Source organism: Astatotilapia calliptera, chromosome 22 (genome assembly GCF_964374335.1).
Source record: "Astatotilapia calliptera chromosome 22, fAstCal68.1, whole genome shotgun sequence".
NCBI lineage: Eukaryota > Metazoa > Chordata > Actinopteri > Cichliformes > Cichlidae > Astatotilapia > Astatotilapia calliptera.
Window position 1 is genome coordinate 13,158,037 of NC_137442.1, and position 25,486 is coordinate 13,183,522.

Here is a 25,486-nt window from a genome sequence, read left to right on the forward strand (position 1 = left end):
AAATTTAAAATTTTCTCCACAAAAAATTAAAAAAACGGAAAAATAAAGCTTAAGTGATTCAAACAGTGACAAAATCCAACTTTGTCCCAGTTATGCGAAGAGTTATAAAGGTTATTTTAAAAAAACGTGTTGTCTGGGGGGGGGGGGTTTCGTTTTTTTTACACTGTTTATGATCACTCTAGTCATTTTTAGTCTCATTCGGAATCCAGTATGTAGTTGCATCTTGATAGAGGTGCCATGTCTGGCTTTTTAATTGCATTCTGAAAATGTGCAAAACAGACCATATTTCCAGATTACTCATACAAAAAAACACATTCAGCTCTGAAGGTCACCTTAACCACAAAACTACGGGGTCAAGTTGGTCCCTTCCTGACTTGAATATGCGCCACACACACACCCCTTTAAATGTACTACTTTGTAAGTCTGTGGTGACTCCGCACTTAAAGAAGATTCCCATGCCATCACAACACAACTCAGCATGACTCCTCCCTCCCACTAACCGCGATGAAACTGCGGGACAGAATTTAAAAAATACAAAAAAGGACAATGACTGATGATCAGTTGTTGTAGCTCCTCTGCTTTACACTTCCTGAATCATGCTGTTTGGGCAGTCATTTATTTATTCCGATCTCTTTTTTTCTGTCATGTAGTTCTGCTAGGAGAGGAATCAAGCCAACATTACACCAACAGGCAGACACCCACATTAGGTTATCCCTTTCACACTTCGAGAACTACCCAGATCCACCCACATCCCCAGAGAGAGCGAGACTGAGAGAGAGAGGGAGGGATGCGAGGGGGGGGGCGCCTAGTCCTGTGTGTGTGTGTGTGTGTGTGTGTGTGTGTGTGTGTGTGTGTGTGTGTGTGTGTGTGTGTGTGTGTGTGTTTTAGCGAGACAGACAGACGGAAAGAATGTGCGCGCCCGTATTTCCTCCTGCATTACCACACCGTCTGCACCACACCTCGACTTTTAATTGGTCGAGGAGATACCGCCGTTTGCATACATCATGTTCGATGCACGTGTGAGCTTGCAAAATACCCCCACATGACCGTTTAACAACTTTTACTTTTCCCTTATCTAAAGTAGGGGATCGTCCCTCGATGAGTTTCCGCCACAAATCAAATGTGTCTGACATTAAAAAACATAATCATGTTCGCTATATGATATTAAATGTCATAATATAATTAATATAATATTTATTATTGTAAAGCCACGTTTTTCAAAAACGTATCTTTCAATGTCCAGCGATCGCGCACACAAAGTCTTGTGTTGCGTTCGTGTTTATGTGAGGACAATTCATCTCTTTATGTCGTCCCCGTGGCTGCACACCTATTTCGTTGATCCTCTTTCCGGTACCTTTGGCTCTGCGTTGATATCTGCGTAGTTTGGTGTTCATAATCGTTTGTCTCTGTCTCCCTGCACAAATCCCTCCCCTCTCTTCAGGCTCCCTCCCTCCTCCGTGCGCTGACATAGTCACTCTCACACTTTGGCACGCACGCGCGCACGCACACAAACACGTCTCCCCCGCACACTCCCCCCGTCTTGGTGCTGTCTCATTCACTTCAGTACTCCATCCACGCACAAACTCCAACTTGAAGCAGGGGGGGCGGGGTTGGATATATACAACCAAGAGCAGGCCACAAGCTACACTCAGACTGGACCCACTTGCAGTGCAAAGACCACAAGCAAGAAGACTCCGAAGCCGGGAGTAGAAGTACCAACATTTATCCTGGAGCTTAGAGCGAAAAGACAAGCGAGACCACGGCGTTTGGTTCTGCGGACTGTCTGCTGGAGCTCCGATACAACCAATTTGTCACTCCGCTATACACCAGTTTCTCTGGATATAGCAACTAAACAAAGTTGGTAGTAAACTCTTTGGAGTTTGGTTAGAGTCGCTTTATATTTCTTTGCTTGTGAGATTGGACTGCACTGAAACTTGGGATCGACCCTCCTGGGTCGGGCTGGACCTGGCGCATCCTTTTCGCGGCGTCAAACACTGCGAAAGTTTTGGCCAGAGCGCAGATCTCAAGACTTTGAGTCGGGTCAGACTTTGAGATATCCTCAGCAGCTGCTATCCGTGTCCAGATTCCAGATACCTGGGCGATCGGTTAGAGAGCCACTGACCAGACTTCAAAGAAAACGTTTTCAAGGTAAGAAAAGAGCACACGTGGGGGTTGTTTTTTTTCGTTCTTTCGTTGCTTCATCTCTTAAACGTGCCTTATGTGAGTGCGGGCTTGTTTTTTCTGTGTTTCATAACTTAACATGCTGTTAAGACACTGAACACTGAAAGTTACAAAGTGATTGTGTATGAGTGTTGTCCTCCGGCAGCGGAGTTTGTTGTCACTTGTAAGTCGCTGTCTGTGGTGCTGAAACTCTCGCCTGTCAGTGATCTGATCTGCTCTGTTCGTGCAAAGCGTTTCTGCCGAATCGTTCTGTTGTTGTTCTTTGTAGTTATTCAGCTCTTGTGTGTAACCCATGTTTGTTCCTTTAACAGCCCCTACAGCTGATCCGCACAGCTGCTCTGAACTGTTAGAAAGTTCTAGCTCAACAATCCTGGAAGGGTAGCGATAGTACCATGTCATGCCGCTCTGATTTTGGCAACAGGTTGTTTGACAGAAGTTTCTGGTATAGCTGTATCTTTTAGACTACATGGAAGATTTGGGTGTGGCTGTGAAAGATGTTAGAATCTTTTGAACTGTATAAAGCAGAACATTTAACTATTGCAGATGCTTTTTAAGTGATGCCCTCAACAGCTTACATCGTCTGACTACTCCATGTAGCAGGATTTCAACGATAACTAAGACAGAGACTTTGCACAGCAAAAAGAAATGTCTGCATCCCTGAAAAAAGCCTACAGACTGAGTTTATTTAACACACATGCACTCTGCAAACTGTGCCTCCAGGTGCCTAGAGTCCATGTGAGCAATCGGTTGAGTTTCGCTGTTTGATATTTTTACTGTAGCAAAGCCATCTCCAGTGGTCTAGTTTCCTGCACACGTGTGCAACTACTTGCAATGGGTGCAGCAAACAAAAAAGCGAGCAATTTGTGGATGAAGCACAATCAGTAATGGCTTCAGAAATTGCTTTTCTTGAGTTCGGTTCAGCAAAAGAGAGCAGCTTGCAAAGAAAAGACAGAGGTCGAGAAATACTGATTATCTGTTTGTTATCCTTCCTCTACTGCACTCAAACATACATACACACAAATCTACCAGTGAAGAAGGAGACAGATTCCATCTCAAACAGCATTCAGACAGAAAAGCTTAAGTTTCACATTTCAGTTGATACAAATCTAGATAACTAAATGTATCTGCTTTCAAAGTGTTACATCAGATTAAAAGTAATTGGTTTGTCTTAATGGATTTTAATATTAAATATCTCTTCTGGGAGATAGTATTCTGACTAATTTCAACACTATCCTCTTTATCACATCTTAACCAAATCAGAACTCAGTGCTTACTACAACCCATGGAAATTATCATAACTTTCTGATTTACACAGTAATATAGTTCTTTATTTATTCAGGTAAAAGTCTCATTAAGATCAAAACTCTCTTTTACAAGAGAGACCTGGCCAAGACTCATGCAGATGTCTTAAACATCTGCAGGTGTTTCTTAACAGCCTGTGCAAATGTAACATTTCATCAAATGGATGCTTTTTTGCTTTTTGCATTAATAAGTATAATTGTTTCTTTGCACCTGACACGAGTAATGCAAAGCTTGCTGTATGTGCCATAGAGGAACTGTGTATGCCAGCAAAAGCAGACAGCATGCTGCGGATTGTTATTTTGCACTTTTTATGTGTTTCACACTGATCTGCAAAAAATAACCCCGTCTCCATAACGACAATCTGCCTGCTTTTTAGGCTGCCCGCTATGCAAAAATTTTGTTGACGACAGCAAATGGAAAAAGCAAGACGAAAGGGGCAGAAAGACTGGGTGTTGGGTGGATGGGGAGGGTGAGCAGGGAGGGGGGGGGTGTTGAAAGAGAGCAACACAGACTTTTTCAAAGACAGCTGGACCTTTCTTTTCACTCTGTGTCTCATCCGATGCCCATTCATGGAGCTTCCGGTTGTTGGGAGGCGGGTGGGAGACACCCACCTACACAAAGCAGAGGTCTTTGCTGCGCTGCTCAAAAAGAGGAGAGGGAGGGTTAGCGAGAGGCAGGGATGGATGGAGAGAGGTGAAACGAGATGTGAGGAAAGTAATTATGAGTTCTCTGCCTGAAAAGTGCAGGTGCCTCTCAAAGTGACTGCCACTATAGGCATCAATTGTGTGGCTGTGTCGCTGCCCCACCTTTATGATTAACCCTATGGCAACATGTAGCCAATACAGGCTTTTACTGAAATAACATGTTTAGTATCCTGCATACACATATCTTACAATTCCTGATCACAGCTTATGTATTAAATGTCGCAGTGGATGATAGCTTCAGTGAGCTGCACTGACAACAATCAGTCAAGTATAGCTGAACATGAAAAAGAATAACCCTAAAAGGTGTTGCTGAGCAACAGTGTTTTGTCCTCCCGTCTGAGCTCAGGGAGCATCTTGGCCATTTCTTCTGTGAGTCCAGTCGACTACACAGACTTTGTAGTGACTGTGCACTGCTTCTCCAGGCAGGATTAGTCATATAGTGGCAAAGGTTGGAGTCTCTACAAGATAAAGCAAGTTCTGTACAAAGTATGCCTGCAGGATTAGTAAGACAAAATAAAGAAAAGTAAAGAATGCAGCAGATGTCTAATGTGCATGCATATAGCTTTTCAGCAGAGCAGAATTAAATGGTTCACTAGAGTGGGTTTCAGTGATTCACAGGTATGATATGTGCATGCACCTCGCCTAAAATGCATGCTTTTTCCCTAATTATGCACAGAAGACAAGCATTAGTCACCATAGCTGCACAGATCATTTCACTCACTGCAATGGTATGTAATGCAAAAGCAATTTTATAAATGCCATAGCAGGATATGAAGTCACACACAGACTAACCATTTCACTTGTTTAGCATTCAATAGCAGGGGCGCATTGCACAAATGATGGAACTAATAGGCGTCTGTGGTTGCCAGTGGCAATGCTTGTATGAACGTCAGACTGACGCACACGATTCGCAGTACAGTTCAGTGTGTGGGAGGAAAGAGCAAAAGCTTGGAGATACCAGCTTGCTGTGAAGGACTGTAATTGCACTGCCTGAGTAATTATGTCCCAAAGAACAGGGCATTTTAGATCACTGAACATACCCCGAAACGCTGTGATACAGATCAAAGGCAGATTCCTGATGCATAAATATTAGTCTGACAATAGGGCCAATTAAAATGCATATCATGGAAGTGGAAGAAATGCATTGTATTTGAAGAAAGCGCCTCTCATGCATACTAATATGTGGTGTTTTGTTTTGATTAGTTAGATGTTAGTGCATACTGACAATTTTTTTCCTCTTCTTCATTTCTCTGTTTTTCTGCAGCTTCCTCTTTGATACAGACATGGCACATTGTCTGAATTGCTAAAACTTAAGCATCCAACAATTCTTGAGAGGGGTTGTGAAGATAAGTAAGAGATCTGAGTGCAGTAACTTGCAACAAAGAAGTCAAAGAAACGACCTGGTTAAACCAGAAATCACAGCTATATCAACAATATCCTCTATCTAAGCCGACCCAATGGCGTGGTCAGCTCTTACCGGCCCCTGTGTGGCCCTCGTCCTGCTCTTCTTCGGTTTGACCTCCTGCACTCCTTCTGGACCTGCCTCTCCCACCTGTGCTACCCTGGAACAGAGCCGCTTCTTTGGTGTTTTCACTTCCACGACCACCCTGCACTCCACACCATGCTCCTGGACCCTGCAGAATCCTGATCCTCGCCGTTACACCGTCTACATGAAAATCACCAAGCCCACCGAGTCCTGCGTGCCCCGCCAGATCCGGACCTTCCAGTTCGACTCCTTCATTGAGACCTCCCGTACCTACCTGGGCATGGAGAGCTTCGATGAGGTTGTTAGGCTGTGCGATGGTACAACCACTGTCACCTATCTGGAGTCAAGCAAGCAGTTCCTGCAGATGCGCAAGGTTGCTCCACAAAACGGCCTGCAGATTGTGAACGGTGAGAATGATGTCAGTGAGTTCAAGGCTGAGTTTCTGGTCGTGGGGAAGAGGAACCCAAGTATGCCTGCCTGCCAGATGCTGTGCCAGTGGCTGGAGAAGTGCCTGTCCAGTAGCACCCATGATTACCCCTGTGGCATCATGAACACCCCCTGCCAGTGCTGGGAGGTCCCAAAGAGGAAGCCAGGAAGCTGCTACAGAGGCGGTGTCTATGTTGAGAAATGCCTTCCCATTCCCAAAGACAATGGACGTGATGCTGAGATTATCAGTAAGTTTGTAACTTGAGTGTTTTGATTTGTGCTCAATCCCCCTTTTTTCCCCAAGTATGTTCTGGCTTGCTTATTATTTGCTTAGCAATAATCAAATAGGTCAGACTGTTGTTGGGGTGGTTAGATAATGTTGTGCAAGACCCCACAGCTCTGCATGCTTTCTACAACTCGTCTGTTAGCGTGTGTGTCTGAAGAGGAGCTAAGGTAATGATCCTCGTCTGCAGAGCGGGGCCATAGGCAGAGGTTGTGTACTTAACCATCGCAGAGTAATGAGGGGTAAATCAAAGGTGTTAGAGAAATTCGCCAGTGCATGTTCACACCTAAGTGGCAGGACCTCCTGAACTGCACACACAGTCAGCTCTTCATTTTATCTAGATGCTTGACAAGGAGGCTTAGTCTTAGGGGGAGATAGAGGGCATGTTTGTCTGTTAGCCCGGGGCAGAGAAGAACACAAAGAACTCGCAGCCAGCTGGCACCAGAAATCGAAGTGCCGCACTTGAGGTTGTCATAGCAACGCACCAGTCAGGCTAACACACACACACTGCTCTGCTGTGGTTCACACCATGTGGTTAAAAGCAAACATTCATCATTTCAAATTGAACTTGTATTGCTTATAAAGAATCGTCCTTGCTCATTGTCTTTACATAAAACATATATTACTCACTTCCTGTTCTTTTATTGGAAATGTGATTGAAAATCAGCTACATTACAACAGTTTAAGTTTCCAACTTTTGCTCAATATCTCTCTCCCTCTTATCTCTTCCTGCAGAGGGCTGGTCTGGTTGGGGCCGCTGGTCCGTATGCAGTCAGGAATGCGGTGGCGGAGTCCAGGTGCGCAGCCGAGCCTGCCAGCCTGATGATACCGCGTGCGAGGGAACAGTGGAGGAAGGGCGGGCTTGCAACTCTCAGGCATGCATTGGTAAGCCCAGCTCTAATTTAGTCATGCAACTGAGAACGATGGTGCAGATGATGCAGATTAAGTAGTGTAATGGCGTAATTTTCAAACTCTTTCAGGCAAGGAGCGCAACAAGAGCCAGGGTCTGCGGGCCATAATTGGGTTGAGAAGGGACAATGCTGATGATTCTAACCATGGAGTTGTTGCCACTCAAACAGGTGAGATAGCAAGCACTTGTTAACACTTTTGCACACTGTGATCCAAGCCAAAGGTGTTACTCAGGGCATCTAATTATCATCCTAACATTTCTGAGTGTTAAGGGGCTGTGATGACCCTCTATTATATCATGTTCATAGATGCTACTACAGATGAGTGGACCCCCTGGAGTGCATGCTCAGTTACCTGCGGGGAGGGCTGGCAGGGCCGAAGCCGTGTCTGTGCTACTTCCTCATTCACCACCCAGTGCACCGGACCCCTGCGCGAGAACCGGCCATGTAATAACACAGTTGTCTGCCCTGGTGAGTCCCTGGTTGATCCTCTTTAATGTTGCAGAAGGAGAAAAGAAAAAAAACAGAGAGAGCTGTAGAAAATTGGAGAGACACCTGACGTCTTTGAAGTGTATAATACAAGTAGAAGCCATTATCTCTTAATTAGGTTCCTTTATGCAACATCAATCACAAAAGTAAAGTAGATGACGAGATGCAGACAAGTTATAAAAACATCTCTGAGCTCTCACAAACTGAGATTTAGAGCCTGAAAAAAAGGGCTGACTGTCATCATCAAGGAAACTTCACTATCTTCCACCTAGCTGACTGCCCCACCTAGTGGAGAGTTTATAAAATGTTCCAGGACATTAAAGCTTACATTTTCATCCTGTGTTCTATAATATCCTTCATCAAAATACCCCCTTGTGTTACCTTTGTGCAGTGGATGGTGCTTGGGATGAGTGGACCCCCTGGAGCCTGTGCTCATCCACTTGTGGCCGCGGCTATCGTGATCGTACCCGCACATGCAAGCAGCCCCAGAATGGCGGAGAGCCTTGCCGTGGCCCCTCAAAGCAAACCAAGTTCTGCAACATTGCTGTTTGCCCAGGTGAGTCATGAACCTTTAGACTGTAAGTGCTTATTTAAGTGTAAGTATAAAAAAGACATACGTAATCCTCATCAAATAAGTTCTACTGGACTCATGTTCTTTTACTACTGTCCTTAAAAATCTATGACAACTGACCCTGGATATGCTATTTAACCCCCCTTGGCGAAGTGATTCATAGACGGGAGCTAATTAAGCCACTTATTGGCATCACCACCATCACAAACAGCGACTGCAGTGGCAGGTTGATATTACATCTGACGCATCAGAATAAAATCCTCTGTGGGCATTAGTCAGTAGCTTTATAACAACTGCCAGTGACTCATAATATGCTCACGGTCATTCAGCCACCTACACATGTACTGAAAAGATTTAACTCATTTTGAAGTCACAGCAGCAGTTTGTTAGTTTTTCCCTACTTTGTTCACAGTTGGTTTAGTCTGTGTTTTTCCTTCTATTTTTTAAATCAGAATAAAATCTTATTGCAGTTGCATTTTACTATCAGCAGATGTCTCTGTCGTCTACAGCTAAATCACTGCTAGTGTTTGAAACAGAGAGTTGGCAAAGTCATTTACTGAGAGGATTATAAATTCAATTTGAAACTGAAATGTTTAGGAAATTAAGTCATCCTTAGCTGCCTATTTGCTGTAATTTAATTCTTTATTTTGACCAAATTTTCTAAAGACCACGAGGAATATTACATCTATTTTATCATTTCAGGACAGCATTTAATAACAATTTTGATTCTTTCTTCTTTTTTTTTTCAGGGTTATTATGCTCTTAAATATAAAAATAGGATGTGAAAATTGGTTTCTGTTGTCAGTCAATCTTCAATCTTAGTTGCATTTCTGAGTAATTTATTTAAAAATACATTACAAGAAAGATGGCTTCCGTGGTCAGTGTAATTGCGTGTGTTCTATTTAAGGAGAGTGGATCTTAGAGGGTGAAAGGTACATGCAGTCATGCTTGAAGGGCAGATTACTGAGCTCCAACTTTCTGTTTCGTTTAAACTCAAAAAAGTAGTTCATGTGAAATGTTAATGTACTGGTGACTGTGCTATGATGCCTCTGGCCTGAGGGCCTGTCACGTCTTCACAAAGTTATAACTTTCCGGCGAACGTGCTCTTCTGCCTCCCTCTAGTGGACGGATTCTGGAATGAGTGGTCTGCCTGGACTCCATGCTCTACCACCTGCTCCAATGGCACCATGCAGAGAACCAGGGAGTGCAACGGGCCATCTTACGGGGGTTCAGAGTGCCACGGCAGCTTTAAAGAGACAGCCGACTGCTTCCTGAAAGAGTGCCCTGGTAAATATATGTATATATACACATATATATATTTATATATGTTTATATCTATATATCTAATTCACTTAAAGAAAAAAAAGAAATGAATCAGGCATTTCACAGTACAGAGTTAATGCTGTAAAATATTTTGTGTGTAGTTGATGGACGCTGGCATGAATGGAGCTCATGGGGCAGCTGCAGCAAGACTTGTGGTGGAGGCAACCAGCAGAGGCAGAGGGTCTGTGAAGGGCCTTTCTTTGGAGGAGAACCTTGCCCTGGTGATTCTAGAGAGCATAAGCGCTGCAATGACAAGAGATGCCCTGGTTAGTGGTCTTGATACAATAAATAAACATAGTCTCAGTACAGCGCAGCCCAAATACAAAGAAAATAGATTTCCTATCTTATCTCACTTGATTCATTTACCTGTCAGAACCCCATGAGATCTGCCCCGAGCAAATCACTGGAGATGTCGTGTGGAAGCAAACCCCCGCTGGAGACCTGGCTGCCACTGGCTGCCCTGCTAATGCCTCAGGTAGAGTAACACTGATGTTTGATGTGATTTGTAGTTTTTATTTCCGCCCCTTAGGTGCTTAAACTATATAACCCCCCACTATGCCAAAAACAAGATTTTGCTTTCTCTTTACAACAGGTCTGATTCTGCGCCGCTGCACTCTTGATGCTATTGGCCTCGCCTCCTGGGAGAACCCAACTTACATCAAGTGTGTCTCCAAGAACTATGAAAACATTCAGATGCTGGTAAGCCCTGAAAAACATGCCCCAGTTAATTAAAATCCTAAATGCCTCATCTGTTTTTTGGGAGCGCAAAGGCTCAGACTAACCTCTTGACTCTCTGTTGTAGTCGAGGGACTACAACGCCAAAGCACAGATGGGGCGAAGCGTGGATGGGGTCGCTGAGGTGATCTCACGCCTGAGAACCTCCTCTGATAAAGGGGCAAGTTACAGCGGCGACATCTTGGCCATCATGGAGATCTTGAAGAACACCACCGAACTCTACAAAGAAACTAGGCTGAGACTGAGCAACTCCGATATAGAGGTGAGGCCTTAAGATTTGTTAGCAAGGAATTCAAAAAGCACCGGTGTTGGCACCTTCTTACACCTCTGCCTCTATTTAATGATCTGCAGAACTACGTCCAAACCATCAGCAACTTACTGAAGGAGGAACATCGTGACAAATGGGATGAAGCACAGCTGGTAGGTGATAAGGGGGTTCATACACAAGTGATTCACAGTAGATGCGAGCAAGCTGGAGAAAAAGAGTCTATTTTCATGACATTCTCCAGATGGGATTATGTACAAGAAAATAATTAGAATTATGGCTCTAACATCTAGAATTTCTCAATTTGTTTAAATATGTTCTTAAGTTGTTCTTACAACAGACCGGGAAGAACATATTCCCCCCTCCCACTTCCATGATGCTCTGTCAGTGTTCCTGCTAAAGCGAGTGATGAAACAACTCCTACTAATTGAGTTCCCAAACAGAGACAAGACTTTTTAGATAGAAAAGTTCAAAAAGAAGAAAACTCCCACCGCATCTTGCAAACACGTGTTTGTGTACAAACTGAAAAACAGGAGGGTGGATTACTAAGGCCATTGCGACACAGAGAAAAGCACGTCAAGGTGACAGCAAGGGAGAGAGAGAAACTGAATCAGGGAAAATCACTACTCCCACTCGGCAATCTGTGAGCCTCCATCCCATCCTACATACTGATGGCTGTTGTAGGGAGACACAAGCTGTACATCTCATGCAAGCACACACCTTGCGCCCACATCGCTGCAGTTGTGCGTCAGAAACACGCAAGTCGGGCAGCCCTCCCTTCCACTGAGCAGGAGAGAGTGGACGAAAAAACCTCAGTATGAATCAACAGCCTGCCCATTTATGGCCTTAAGGAAGTTCCGAGGTTGCATAGCAGCAAGAAACATTTTTTCTCCTCCTTTTTCAGTCCACTGCAGAGCACTCTGAAAGAATAATCACAACCCTAACAGTCAGAGGGACAGGAAAACTAGATATGAACATGTAATTAAGGAACTGCGACTTTGCCTTTCTACACAATTAAATCCATTTGCACGCTTTTTATACAATCAAACTCAATCAACTGAATTCACCTGTTATTGACTCCTATCCTTCTCTCTTTTGTCTTTTTCTTAACCAGATGGGTGCCACTATTAAGGAATTCCTCCGCCTCGTTGAAGAGTTTGTGAGCATGATTGGGATGCAAATGAGTGGCTTTCAGGAAATTTATGAAACCACTGAGAATTTAGGTGAGCCCCAATTTCCTCTGCCAGCCTCTCTCTATCCCTCTCATGTCTGCTCAGAGTGATTTGTCCTTTCTCCACCCGGAGAGTCCATCAATCTTAATCTCGCCGCTGTGTATCTGAACATACAAACGGCAGCAGGCTGTCATCTTCATCAGCTATGCCACCTCCAAAATGCTGCGGCAGTATTTTTAGCATAACATGCGTGTGGTGCCTTTTGCACAAACTTATCAAACTTTCAATTAGCACTACAGCGTGAAATACAAACGTCACACGCTGAATCACTTTCTGCAATTTGCATGGCTGTTTTGGCTCAGTGAAGGTGACATTCTCACAGAATTTAGTGGGAAGTGACTACTATGGTCAGCTAGCACTACACACGAAACTGCAGTGTCCTTGGCGCAGTTTGCATCAGTTCATTCAGACAGTTTTTCAGCTGTTGCAGTATAAAATAAACAGAGTTGAAATAGATGACCTCTAAGTGCTGTTTACTAACAAAAAGCCATAATGTCTAAATTTCTGTTCCTCTCAGTGCTGAGCATTCACAAGCGCTCTCCGGCTACAAGCTCCAACTTCACCTTCACTTTGAAGGGCTGGAGAGACACGTCTGACTGGGTCAGGACCTCTGAGGAGAAGGTCACAGTGTCCCGTGATGCTCTGTCCGTTGAGCAGTCAGGTGAGAATTAACAAACGTGTATCGATATCATTTTTACATAATTTATTTTATGGGGGAGATCAGCCAACATGCAGCCTTGTGAACATGATTTATTTTTTTTGCTTGTTTTTTTCTAGATGGCAGCGATGCGATTGTGACTGGCATGGTCCTCTACAGAAACCTTGCATCCATTCTGTCCTTCCATAGGTAATACAATCTCTCTGCTTATGTGTATGAAACTGGCCTTCCATGAAATGCATTTTGTAGCCACTAGATGGCGCCCCTTTGACTTTATCCTCCTGTATTTTCTTGCATTTATGAGTCATTTTTACTGCTAAGCCTTACATCAGACCATACCCGCGTTCGTTCTGCTGTAATGTCTCATTGAAATGTCCTCTTTCTCCACAGCAACACTACCCTCCTCAATTCTAAGGTGGTGACGGTAATCGTCAAGCCCAACCCAACTCTGCTGTCATCCCCCGTTGAGATCGAATTCCCCCACCTTCATAATGTGAGTCCCTAATGGTTCTCCAAACTAATGGAGCCTCACGAATAAATATCACCCCCCTCTGGCTGTTTGCTCACTACAGCGCACAAGGCCTGACATTTTACTGACATTTTCAGTGACACTGTGACTTTTACTTTACTTGTGTCAGTTGAAATTCATGGAAGATCACAGCACAGCCAAGTGGTCGGCTGCTGATGATGATGGTGAATGATGATGATGACAAATCATGCGTAATGATTAGCCTCTTGTGCTGATAAGGAGCTGTTTTTAGTTTCATGCATGCTTTTACAAGAGAGTGTAAGAAATGTGGGCAGGTGGCTGGCAGCAAGCTGTTGCATCTCACACATTTATAGTAAGGTGTCCCAACCCACGCGTTTCCCTTTTCTGTAGCGATTCCTCACACTTTCTTCTCCATCTGCCTCTTCTTGCAGGGCACCATAAACGAGACGTGCCTCTCATGGGACGAAAGCGAAACGTAAGTGGTGACTAAAGTTGTTTTTCTTCTTATATGTGCGTCTAACCATCACTCACATGAAGTCCTGCATGGTCTCGTCACCTGATCTGGTGCTAGCTGCTGTTTATCTCCTCACGTAGAGCTGACGTCCCTACAATAGCTATTCAGCCCCCTCCACTCCACGGGCACTACCCACTGTTAATCTTACTCTCACCGCAGAGAGAGCAATAATTTCTCATCCATTTTTCATGTCAATCACTTTGACAGCAACACAGAGGAATGCCACAACATGTTCATTTTTTTGAGCCCCATGCCTGAAGCTTTAGGACTCAATCAGCTGTCTTACACACTTACTGCAAAGCACACAGATGCGAGAAATGACAGCCCTAATGAGCCACACTGGTTGCAACTGAGTGACACTTCACTTTGATCTAACAGTCTCCTTCGTCACTTTAAACTAACCACATCCCGAAGAGGGAGAAATACAAAGGCGGCACCTCTAACCTCATTATTAGCATCACAGTGAGCTCACTGCTGCACCTTTAGGTCAACTGCAGAGTGTCAGCGTAAAGACGATGGACACTGTCCCTCTCCTTCCTCTCAGTTATGCTCATCCGCCACCGCTGAGGTTAATGTCTGTGGCATTTGGAAGTTTAGTTTTTTAAAGATGCTTACATCCATTTGAATGACTTGCCCTGGATCAGTCAGCCTCCAGACCCACTATGCCACTCTTGAGCAATACACAGGTGGACAATTTGCATATAGATAGACTTGTATACTTCAGAAAGACTGATAAGAAAATACACCTGCACCTCACATAATAACCAGAGTCTGAGAAAATGTAATTAACTCGTATACTTTCAGAGAGAAGGCATGTGCCTGTAGTCAAATTAGATTCTTTTTTGACAGCGGATGTGATTAATGGCAGGATAGAGACGGTGGAAATGGCAGAAGATGGAGCTCGGGATGATGGCAGAGTTGGGGGGGGGTCGCTGTTTGCTTACAGAGCTGCATATGTCTGAGAGTGCTCTCATCGCAGGACATGGTCTTTTTCTGTGACATTAATGGGGTCACACATGCTTTTTAAGACCTGCCTTTCATCACAATTCAACATGCAACCTTTAGCCTATCACAGCTCAAACAGAGTGCACATTAAAAAGTGCAGCCCAGCCTACTTAGATGTAGACAGTCATAATAGTTTTACCCTGCAGCTGTCCTCCCATGGCAATCTATACCAGACTGGACCTGCTGGCTATAATACCCTTCTCTGTTTACCACCCAGTCAGAGCCTGAGGGTGCTGGACATTGCCTTAAAGTCCCCTGTGCTCTCTGGCATCTGACATGTGCTGCTGAGGTGTAGGTTTCCTCAAAATTGAGAAAGGATCACAATTCACATCGCCTCCATATTCCTGTCCTTCTATTTCTAAAGAGGGAACATCTTGTCCTTTGTCTTCTTATCCTCCATAAGTTGGACATCTGTTTGCCTTTTATCTCATGTCTGCTGAAGAAAGATAGTATGTAGCAAGAACTGTTGGAGATTAAGACTTTTATGAAGGTCTTTTATCACTAATTATGTCACAGATGGACCCATCAAAAAGAAAATAACCTGCAAATAAGTTCTAAAATAAAACAGTTCAGTCGTAGTATGTTATAGAAAAAATTATTTATTCACATAAACGGTATTTGAATGCATAGATATGTTTTATATATACATATTTTCCCACCACTTATATAACAAAAACCATAATAGTAATCCATCAAGAGACATTCACACGAGAGATTTCTCTGATCTCTCCTCTCCTAACCCGTTGTTGCCTTCCCTCTCCTTCTCTGTGCAGTTCCTCTCTGCTTGGGTCTTGGTCTGCTCGGAGCTGCAGAGCGGTGCCCGTTCATTCATTCAGAACCAAATGCGTGTGTGACAGCCTCTCCACCTTCGCCATTTTATCGCACGTCAACTTCGACTCGGTAAGTTATCCATCTGATCATAAAATAAGCTTCTTTATTCCCTCCGATGTACATGTTAAGTGTTTAGTGCAGTGTGCGCGTGAATGCGGTGCAGTGTGAACGTACAGTGCTTGTTTTTCGAGCGCTTTGCTGTAGCGCTGCCTGCCAGCGCTCCTTTGTCTCCGTACAGGTGCCGCTGATCGGAGAAATGCAGCTTTTTCTGGGTTATGTATATTTAGCGGGGGATAACCGAGCAACATGTTGATGTGCGCGGATTGCGTTTAGATTTTGAATTCAAAACCTTGCGAGTTGCGTTTCGGGCGTGCACATTTTTATTTTGCTCGTGCTTGTTAATTTGATGATGATTTGTTTGCTGCAGCTACATAAATTATATTAAAAAAATAGAAAAGATATATGTTTTATCTGTAGTATGAAATACGTTAATGCCTAGCTGCTTGTATTAGAAGAAAGATCGCCTGCGAATGATTAATTCAACACCATAAAATAATTTTCTGCCCGTCGGACTGCATTTATTGTCCGATTATGGTTATGAATAATGCACGTTTGTCCAAACTATACGGAGTTAGTGCAGCTTGCATGCCCGATGCGCTGATTACCAAAATGTGCCCTTGTGCATCGCTTTATTTCATGCGCAAAGACAATGTGTAATTTTCCCCCTTTAGACTGTGTTGCCTCTAGAGCATCTTCCTCTCCAGTTGCCTTGGTAACGGCTTCTGCAGCGCAAACTCGGCCTGTGTGATTTTTGATAACTGAGATGCTGAAGGGGGGAACACACAGTCACATCCCCTCCTCCTCCTCCTCTCTGCTATACCCCTCAGGACAGAGGAAATGGTCTGTCCATCTCCGATCTGATAAACAATCAACAGATGTCCATTAGTCTGAGGAAATGTATAGTTTAAATACGCAAATTTTTCTTATTTCCTTAAGTGTGCAGGCAGGAGTAAGACAAACAACCAGTGAATTTGGTATGCAGTGTTTTTCTGCTGCTCAATCCCCACTGAGGATTGTCATTTTTTCCTCCCCAACCTGTTGTTTACATCCTAGATTTGATTTGCTTTGTTGTTGCCAGTCTAAATAGTCCCTCCAATATTTGTTACAGGCTACACACACACAAACGCACACACACACACGGCCCTCCCCTCATTCCCCCGCACCACTAAAAATGCAGCTGCGCCAATCATTTCGTCTGCCAATATCTCTGAATTCTCGATTACATCCATTCCCCTCCTCCTCCTCCTTCTTCTATGGCCACAACACCAAGTCTGAAATGCCAGAGAGGCGACCAATGAGAGACAGACGTCTGGTCATGCACTGATGCACCCCCCCCCCCCCCCCCCCCCCCCAATCCATCCTTTGATGTGTGCTGTGGACATTTTCAATAACATCTTCCTGCAAACTGTATAAACAACACAAGCGAAATGCACAAGGCTGAAATAGAGAGTAGCGGAAAAACAGCCAGACACTGCAGTATGTTAGCTCTCATTCGATGGTATCGTTTCACGAGTTCTGAGGCAGGTGTTTGAAACACCATGGTCCTGTGGGAACAGCCCACAGCTTGAACAGCCGATTCCCTCGACCACTACTTAGTGCTAGTAAGGAACACCTTAAAAATGTGCACGAGCTAAGATGTTCCACATTTAGATTTCTTCACAAGTAGCTGATGCGATTTGGTGAAGGGCAGGCAGAAGACATGCCTCATATGTAGGTCAAGCTGGCTTTCTAAATTCTAGTCAGTGGCCCATGGTAAAGATTCAACCCAGATATAGAGAATGAGAAAGAAAGGGGTCAGGACAAACTGTATTAACCCTTTTGTTCTCTTTGCCTGATTTAGTAAAGTCTGGGGAAAAAATACAATGCACTTCTATCTGCCATCTGTTTTGGGCCCCTTCTGATGTAGCTGGATAGATTTTGAAACAAATTTGCCACACTAAATTAGTCTTTGGCTGCCACAGGCTGGACTTCATGGTAGTGCTTTAATATCAGGGGGGGGGAAAACCCTATGTGGAGCAAATACTGAGATGAAGAGGAACAATCCCTCAAGGCTCTGTATTGTACCATTTAAATTTGGGGGCACAGTGGTAAACGTATTAGAAGCTGTGCTTCTCATGTGCCCTGCAATACAAGAATTTATCACCATCATAAATCAAATGAAGGCCAAAGCAGACTCTATCTCCCTCTCCTCTATCAGGGCTAATTTGATACCTGCAGATTCATTTCATTTCAGGACAGTTTTCTCACTCTCCCTTTGCAGCTGTTATCCGTCTTTTCCCTGTCAACACATTATTAAAAATACAATCACAGCATTTGTCAAAGACAGATTTTTTTTACCAGTAATCACACGCTCTGTGGTGATGACAACTTGATCAGAGGTGTTAGATTAACTTAAACCCTTATTAAAGCCACGAGGGTAGGTGTTAGACAGAGATTCCGGGCACACAAATTGTGCGAAACTGCACAATTATCTTGTGGGGGCTTTGCAGGTGCGTTAGCCAAGCAGCAAGGGTGTTTTGAAGTCTCAAGGAGATGAGATTTGTGTGCACAGCGGTGACCTATTGGCCCTCTAGGTGATTGAGCAGCAGGGACGAAAGACAAAAAACAATCCCTCCTCTGTTTCCCCCACCAGAGGTTCGGTGACAGGGCTGTTTGAAACATGGGATGGTCACCGCCGCTGGCAGTGGCAGGCACCAAGCTGCTGTCAGAGATCAGAAGGGCAGGTGGTGGCAGATTAATGCACAGGTGATAATGGTCCACCTGTTCACCCCTCCAGGGATGGATGAGGAGCTGCTGGTTGGCACAATTATGAACCAAAATTCGGAGGCACAGCTAACAGGGGAGAGAAAAGACGAGCGCAGGATGTCTGTCAGTGATTAGACTGTCGCTGTAGCAGCTCAGACTAATGACTGATTACGGCAACCCTACCTGAACTGCCCTGGGATTTGAGCAACCCCGTTCTTGCCTAATGGAGAGAGATATCTGTGTATTATTTTCACCTCATTTGCTGACTCAAATGCTCAGTGGAGAAATGCAGTGACCCTGACCATTTGTCTAGCTTGCTGCTCCATCTTTCTGACATGTCACCTTGCCTCAGCCGTGGCCTGATTGTGCCATTCAACTGTTTGCCTGTGGGGAGCTGTCTGCTATTCCAGATAGCGCATACCCAGAAGCTTAGTATCCTGAGTGTGTATGTCTGTGTGTGTGGCTTTTATTGCTGGTTTCTTCTCTGCATAAATGTGCATGTGTGTTCATAATCAGCTCTAAGAGGCATGCGTGGTCTTGTCTCCTCTCTGTAGAACATGGACAAGGCACTGCTCCCGTCCGTGACTCTCATCGTTGGCTGTGGGGTCTCCTCTCTCACCCTGCTGCTCCTCATCATCATCTACGTCTCCGTGTGGAAGTAAGTATCCCTCCGAGCAACGATCAGCCATGCTAGCCTCTAATATTTTATGCCGTGTTCTGTGTTTTTCCCTTCCTTCTGCCCGCGCATTGCCAAACTCACTCTTTTTTCCTTCCACCTTTCCCAAACTCTAGGTACATCCGCTCAGAGCGCTCCGTTATCCTTATCAACTTCTGCCTTTCCATTATATGCTCCAATGCCCTCATTCTTGTTGGACAAACTCAGGCTCGCAACAAGGTAAGGCACTTTTCTAAGCAATCCTACCCTCTCTTTTTCAAATTTACTGCTTAGGGGATTGACACAGATTTCTCATCTTTCTATCTCTCCCTTCCTTCCGGGCTCCCACAGGTGGTGTGCACTCTCATCGCTGCATTTCTGCATTTCTTCTTCCTCTCTTCTTTCTGCTGGGTGCTGACCGAAGCTTGGCAGTCCTATATGGCTGTCACTGGTCGTCTGCGCAACCGCATCATCCGCAAGCGCTTCTTGTGCTTAGGCTGGGGTAAGCGTCTTCACGCTCGTGTCGCTCTCTTTTTTTTTTTTTAAATCTGTGTTGCATCATTTGTTTTCTCCATAGCTTTTTATCTTTGATGATCTAACTTTTCTCCCCCTTTTCTGTCTTGCAGGCCTTCCTGCACTGGTGGTGGCTGTGTCTGTGGGTTTTACAAAAGCTAAGGGATACGGCACTGTCAACTAGTAAGTCTACTCTAAGCCTTCTGTTTTTGTCACTTCTCTTTACTCTAGAATTTCTTTTGAGGGGAGAGAAAACTCTTGTCTTAGCTAAAGAATTAACATTCTTCCTTTTCATTTCTAGCTGCTGGCTCTCTCTTGAGGGTGGACTCCTCTACGCATTTGTAGGCCCTGCTGCAGCTGTCGTTCTGGTTTGTATTCTGACTTTGACATCCCAATCCATCACAATACATAGCTGTTTGTAAATGCATCACCCATGATCACACTGTTTCATCCATGTATTTTTTTCCTGCACACAGGTGAATATGTTCATTGGTATTCTGGTCTTCAACAAGCTGGTATCCAAGGACGGCATCACCGACGTGAAACTGAAAGAGAGAGCCGGGTAGGTCTTATTGATCTTCTCAACACACTCGAGTATTGTGCTTATCGTCCTTATCAGTGCCATTACAGGTTCATTGATGATGTGCTTTGATATCACGCCGCACAATCAAACAACTGAAGTTGTTACTAATCTGCTGTTCTCTCCTGCTGCAGGGCATCACTGTGGAGCTCCTGCGTGGTTCTGCCTCTCTTGGCCCTCACCTGGATGTCTGCCGTCTTGGCCATCACAGACCGCCGCTCAGCCCTCTTTCAGATCCTCTTTGCCGTCTTCGACTCACTGGAGGGGTTCATCATTGTCATGGTGCACTGCATTCTGCGCAGAGAGGTAAGAAAACAAATCAATAAGACAAGGTAAAAAAGATAAAAGGGAATTGGTTTGATTTGGTTGTTTTTTGATCAGGTTACCTAACATAGAACATAGACAATGTTCTCAATATTTTCCCCCCTTCCATGCATTAGGTTCAAGAGGCTGTAAAGTGCAGAGTAGTCGACCGCAAGGATGATGGAAATGGAGACTCTGGCAGTTCCCTGCACAATGGCCACACCCAGCATATGGTAAATTTCTTGGCTTATTGCCTTTTTAATGTCTTGAGTGCCTCTTGAATTTACCCTTAAATGAATATATGCATACATTAAACACTGATAGAATGTTTTTGTTCTTTTATCAGCCGTCTGATAGTGAAAAGGATGGAGATTCAAGCAGACAAGGTGAGCCCCTTTTTACATCAGCTTTTTCCTTTCTTACCCTTAACCATTTTTCCATTTGCATTTCAATATAAGTGAGCCTTGCACTTGCAAAAAAAAGAGACCATTTTTATTGGACCAAATTCCTTAGACGTCCATTATTTTTAACTCTCGCTCTTGCAATTCTGCTTAAAAGGAATGAAGAGCTCCTCCGAAGAGAAGATGCCTCCTCCTCAGATGCCCCTTCCCATGGGCTCAAGCTACCACACCCTGCCATCCAACCCCAGTAAAGGTCACATGCAGGCGGTTCCTGAGTACTCCAGCCACACCCTTACCCTGAAGAGAGAGAAAAGCCGCCTGGCAGGAGGAGTCGACCCATCCTGCGGAAAACCTGTGTATGTCTGCGAGGGAGAGCTCTTCCAGCAGCTGGACGCCGATCTCGCTCAGGCAGAGGGTGGTGTCTCTGATGGCAGCGGTTACGTCCTCATGCCCAACACTACCTCCACCCTGAGGGCTAAGCCCAAAGATGACACAACAAAGTACAACATCAGCGTGGAGCAGCTGCCGCAAGCCAGACTCATGCACCTCGGCGGGCCCTTTGCGGAGCCTCAGGCTGCCTTTGGAATGAAGTCGATCCCCCCTGATCAAGTCAGCGTGTCATATTCAGAGAGAGACTCCCCCATCCAGAACATCCACAACATGTCCAGTGAGTCTCACATCACCCACAGCAGCCTGGAGAACACCTTCGAGTCCATGAACTCAATGATGTCCAAGAGTGAGACCATCTCCACCCTTTCCATGAGCTCCTTAGAGGTAAGAGAAGATGGAATAGTTGCTTTAGTCTCCTTTTGCAGTTTTCTAATAAGTTTCTAAAACCAAACTGACCTTCTTCCTCTCGCTCGTTTTCTCACAGAGACAGAAATCTCGTTATGCTGAGTTGGACTTTGAGGTAAATATCATTTGGATATTGTCTCTGAAAACATTAGGAAAATGACTCGTATAATAAATGCAATGCAACAATATACTAATTTCATTTTTTTACATGTACTCTAGAAAATAATGCATACCAAGAAACGCCACCAGAACATGTTCCAGGACCTTAATAGGAAGCTGCACCATGCTGAGAAAGACAGAGAGTCTCCTGCTTCTGACAGCAAGGTAAGAAATCATGATGTCATTGTTGTAGCTCATCTCCATGCACATTATGTTTCAGGAATTGAAAAACACAGATAAATGGGAAATGCAGAGGCAATGTTATTGCTAAAAAAAAAAAAAAAAATTTACGTGGTGTGAAAATGACCTTTGTGGAATTAAAACAATGTACAACATAGTGTATTGTGCTATGGTTGTAAGTGCCTTGAGGTCATTTGAATAAGGATGTATTTTCTTCCTTCCTTCTTACAGTCTGTGAGATGGAGTGTGTCTTCAGGAGGAAGTGACAAAACGAACCACAGCGTGAGTGTTTATATACAACCTCACACTCTCAAAATTTACAACCTATAGTCAAGACACACTATCATAGTGTCCACATGCCTCAAAGAGGAGTCATTTTCGCCAAATGACAAAAATGACTTTCATTATCAGAAAATCACCTCTGATGAAGCCCATTTCATTTCAATTAGATCAGGAATTGCCCGGAGCTAACGAGTGACAGCAACACTAAAGTGACCTCTCTTTTGTCCTCCTACAGGACAAGCAGCAAGGTCCTCTGGAGAGGCCATGGGAGGGAGTCCGGGGAATACCGGCATCACCCCCTGCATGGGTGCGCAAAGACCTGGAGCCCTTAGCTGCCTCGCCTCTGGAGCTGCACTCTGTGGAGTGGGAGAAAACAAGCACCACCATCCCTCTGGTGGGGCAGGACATCATTGACCTGCAGACAGAGGTCTGAGGGGGAGGAAGGGGGCTAGCGAAGCCGCCTAATTTCACCTCGATCACCTTTTTTGGTTTGGGAATGGGATCCTGCATGGATAGTGTAGGGGAAGCCAAGAAAGAGAGGAAGTGAGAAAGTAGGTCCCAGAATCAATGTCTTCAAACCCTCAGCCAGAGCAGGAAAGAAGGAAGAGAAGGAGGGATGGTGGAGTGGAAGTGATGGTGAAGGAGATGTTAATTGTAGCTTCAGAGTGGACTTATCAGCATCTCTTATTAGAGTGCTGTAAAGGTCATAGGGGTAGTGGAGTGATCAGTGGAGTCCACGGACCAGGACTGTCTGTGGTTCCATTAATGCTTCACTGGGAGTTTCTTGAGCGCCACAGCCTGGGTTTCAGAGGTGTGGTTGACATGTCTGTGCTTCTTTTTCCTTCTCAACTTTGGAGAAAAAGTGAATCATTTTGAAACGGCGCGTTCTCCCTGCTTCTTGGGAGTAACAGCCGGAACTCCTGGCTGATTTTCTTCCAGCCAAAAAAAAACCTTCCAAAAAACAGGACAAGGCAAAGAGAGCATATGGGACCAGTTTCATGCTCCAATACTCTGATGGGCGCATACATTTTGCTTTTGTGAAGTGGGTTACTTTATTGTTTTTATTAATCTTTTTCTTTTATTTATTCAGCTTGTGTGTTTGTTTGTACTGCTTTACATCTGGAACTGCAACTCCAGAGCTGAAAATGACTCTGTGCTGAGAACAAAACACACTCCTCTATTGGAGAGCTTAATCACGCTGATAGAGTTTCTCACTCTTGTTATCACCATGGCTATTATAATTCCAATTATTATTGCTGGTGTTATGATTAGCATTGTTTCTCTCATTATTGAGTTAATAGCATATTTTGATTTTTATTCCTTCCTCATGAAGTGTCAGGCACAAGATTTATTGCTGTACTGTGACCTATGACATTATTCAAAAAAAAAAAGAAGAAAAGAAGGATTCAATGCACCCATAATGTGTTCGGAGCCCATATCGACTGCATCGGGACAAACAATGCTGAGTGGTGATGGAGGTGGTGGTTAGTTACCATTTGCTGGTTTCCTCCAGTATTCTGCTTCGATACCAAAACACCAGCACCAGAAAGAACACAGACTCTCAAGCGGGAAGAGCAGTGCACTCTGGAAAATGCTGGATAGAGATGTGAGGAGGTGGCTGGGGACACCACCCTCCCCTCACAGCTAGCACAAGATGCAGGCTCTTCCATGTTGAACATGTGGATTCAAGGGTTCAGAAAGGCCTTTCATCATCGCCCTTTTGTTTCTCAGCCTTGCAGGACTTTTGGACAGAACAGGAGGCTCCTGGCTCTGAAATGACTTCCAAGTTCAGCGTCAGGTCCTCAAAACTTCAACACATTTGTGTTTTCAGCCATCAGTGTGATATAGTGCAATATGATGGGCGCTTGATGCTCAAGCAAGACTGATAATATAATTTATATATAATAGGCCGAGATTTTTTTTTTTACTAATGTTTCAAAATTTTTATACCATCTTCCTCATATTTACTGAGCATATAGATGCTTTATGAGAATACTGTATAACAAATCTGTATTAGTAATTCAAAGAATTTATTCACTAGAGATCTGTTAGCACAAGGCTCCATATTTGGAGCTCTCTGTGACAGGTAGATGATAGTACTGAGAAAAAATGAGCATTATATAGAATGAATGATAGCCTATGAATATCACATAACTGTGTTCCAGGATGTTTGTTATTACTCTCAGCTGTGTAGCGGTGGGTAATTGAACCTCATGTCTTCTGTAACAGTGTTGGTAACTCAACAGTATGTACTACCAGTCAATTCCCCTGCCCCGTCAAAATTTTCTGCCCCACCCAAAGCCCAATTCATACCTCGAGTTACTTGTATCGAAAACCCGATTGTACTTTCTCGTCACGATGTTTTTAATGTTCTGTTTTACCTCCTGTAAATGTACAGTTTTCACAGCACAAAATGAATGTGACTTATTTCTAATAAAAAATATCTTATATTACAATACGTGAAAGAATGTGGCCTTTAATTTAGTTTTTTTTTGTTTTTTGTTTTTTCATTTTTACGGGTAACAACAGTGTGATGTTAAAATACAGTTTTATCCTCTTAATATTCACATTCGCAACAACTTCTACAGAGTCTCGTGTGCCTGCTGTCACGTAGCAGTTCCTAAAACCCAGAACGAAACGCAAGGGAAGCTAAAAATAGAAGTTCAAAAGTGAGAAATTGTAACTAAGAAAGGAAAAATGCTGCAATACTACAAAGAAAGATGGAATACAGACAAGTAAATTTTGAACTCCTGCCACATTAAAGCCTCTGGCAAACATTTCACTCTTTCTCTCACTTGAGATGTGATTTGCAGAAACATAAAACAGCAATCTCTTAAGATGATAGAAGTGCAATTTTCCTCTGTTCTATTTTCATGCTTTGCAGGAAGGCAAATTATTACCAGGAAAAAAATATTTTTGAAGTTGAGTAATGAGAAAACAAACAAATTTGACAGGCGCTAGAATATGATTCTGACCCCTTTAAAAATAGGAAATGTGCTCGGCAGTTTAAATATAGTTTTGTCTACTTTTGTCTGCAGTATTCCCGCTCTGATTTCTCTCCTGCCCGTAATCAGTCCTTTGCTTTAATTGAGCCAGTGCGCTGTAATTCTGCTGCAAGGCATAAGCAAAATGAGATTTATATCATCCATTTGTAGAGCACTGCTCATTTCGTGAGGTCACCTGGAGAGCAGACTGGATTATGAGCAAATGGTACTTTACTGTAGGTGCAATTTTCGCTGCATTTTAATGTGTGTTATCAAATCATATGATGTGCACCATTACATCGTTGCTTATGGATCATTTTTGCTTTGTGGAACACTTTGTGCTAATTTATGATCTCGCCAAAAGTCATCTGCATAGCGTATGTGCAGTGTGCTAATGATGATTCACACTGCTGATATAAAGACTGT

The 25,486-nt window shown here is 43.9% G+C and overlaps 1 protein-coding gene across 2 annotated transcripts; it reads left to right on the forward strand.

Moving 5' to 3' along the window:
- The first annotated feature begins 1,659 nt into the window (after window positions 1-1,659).
- LOC113014728 (adhesion G protein-coupled receptor B1-like) lies at window positions 1,660-24,534 on the forward strand. Of its 2 annotated transcripts, XM_026156440.2 has the most exons (32): window positions 1,660-2,148; window positions 5,452-6,347; window positions 7,118-7,267; window positions 7,363-7,461; window positions 7,600-7,761; window positions 8,171-8,335; window positions 9,473-9,637; window positions 9,775-9,939; window positions 10,047-10,148; window positions 10,266-10,372; window positions 10,476-10,670; window positions 10,760-10,828; window positions 11,788-11,896; window positions 12,423-12,566; window positions 12,683-12,752; window positions 12,954-13,056; window positions 13,485-13,528; window positions 15,346-15,472; window positions 18,763-18,866; window positions 19,001-19,103; window positions 19,215-19,365; window positions 19,490-19,559; window positions 19,678-19,744; window positions 19,853-19,938; window positions 20,091-20,262; window positions 20,397-20,492; window positions 20,606-20,645; window positions 20,818-21,434; window positions 21,535-21,570; window positions 21,675-21,779; window positions 22,026-22,076; window positions 22,312-24,534. In XM_026156440.2, the coding sequence occupies exons 2-32, from the start codon at window positions 5,645-5,647 to the stop codon at window positions 22,507-22,509; spliced, it is 4,575 nt and encodes a 1,524-aa protein (XP_026012225.1). In that variant the 5' UTR covers window positions 1,660-2,148; window positions 5,452-5,644; the 3' UTR covers window positions 22,510-24,534. The 2 variants fall into 2 exon arrangements, with proteins under 2 accessions (XP_026012225.1, XP_026012226.1); XM_026156441.2 differs by lacking the exon at window positions 22,026-22,076.
- Window positions 24,535-25,486: the final 952 nt, after the last annotated feature.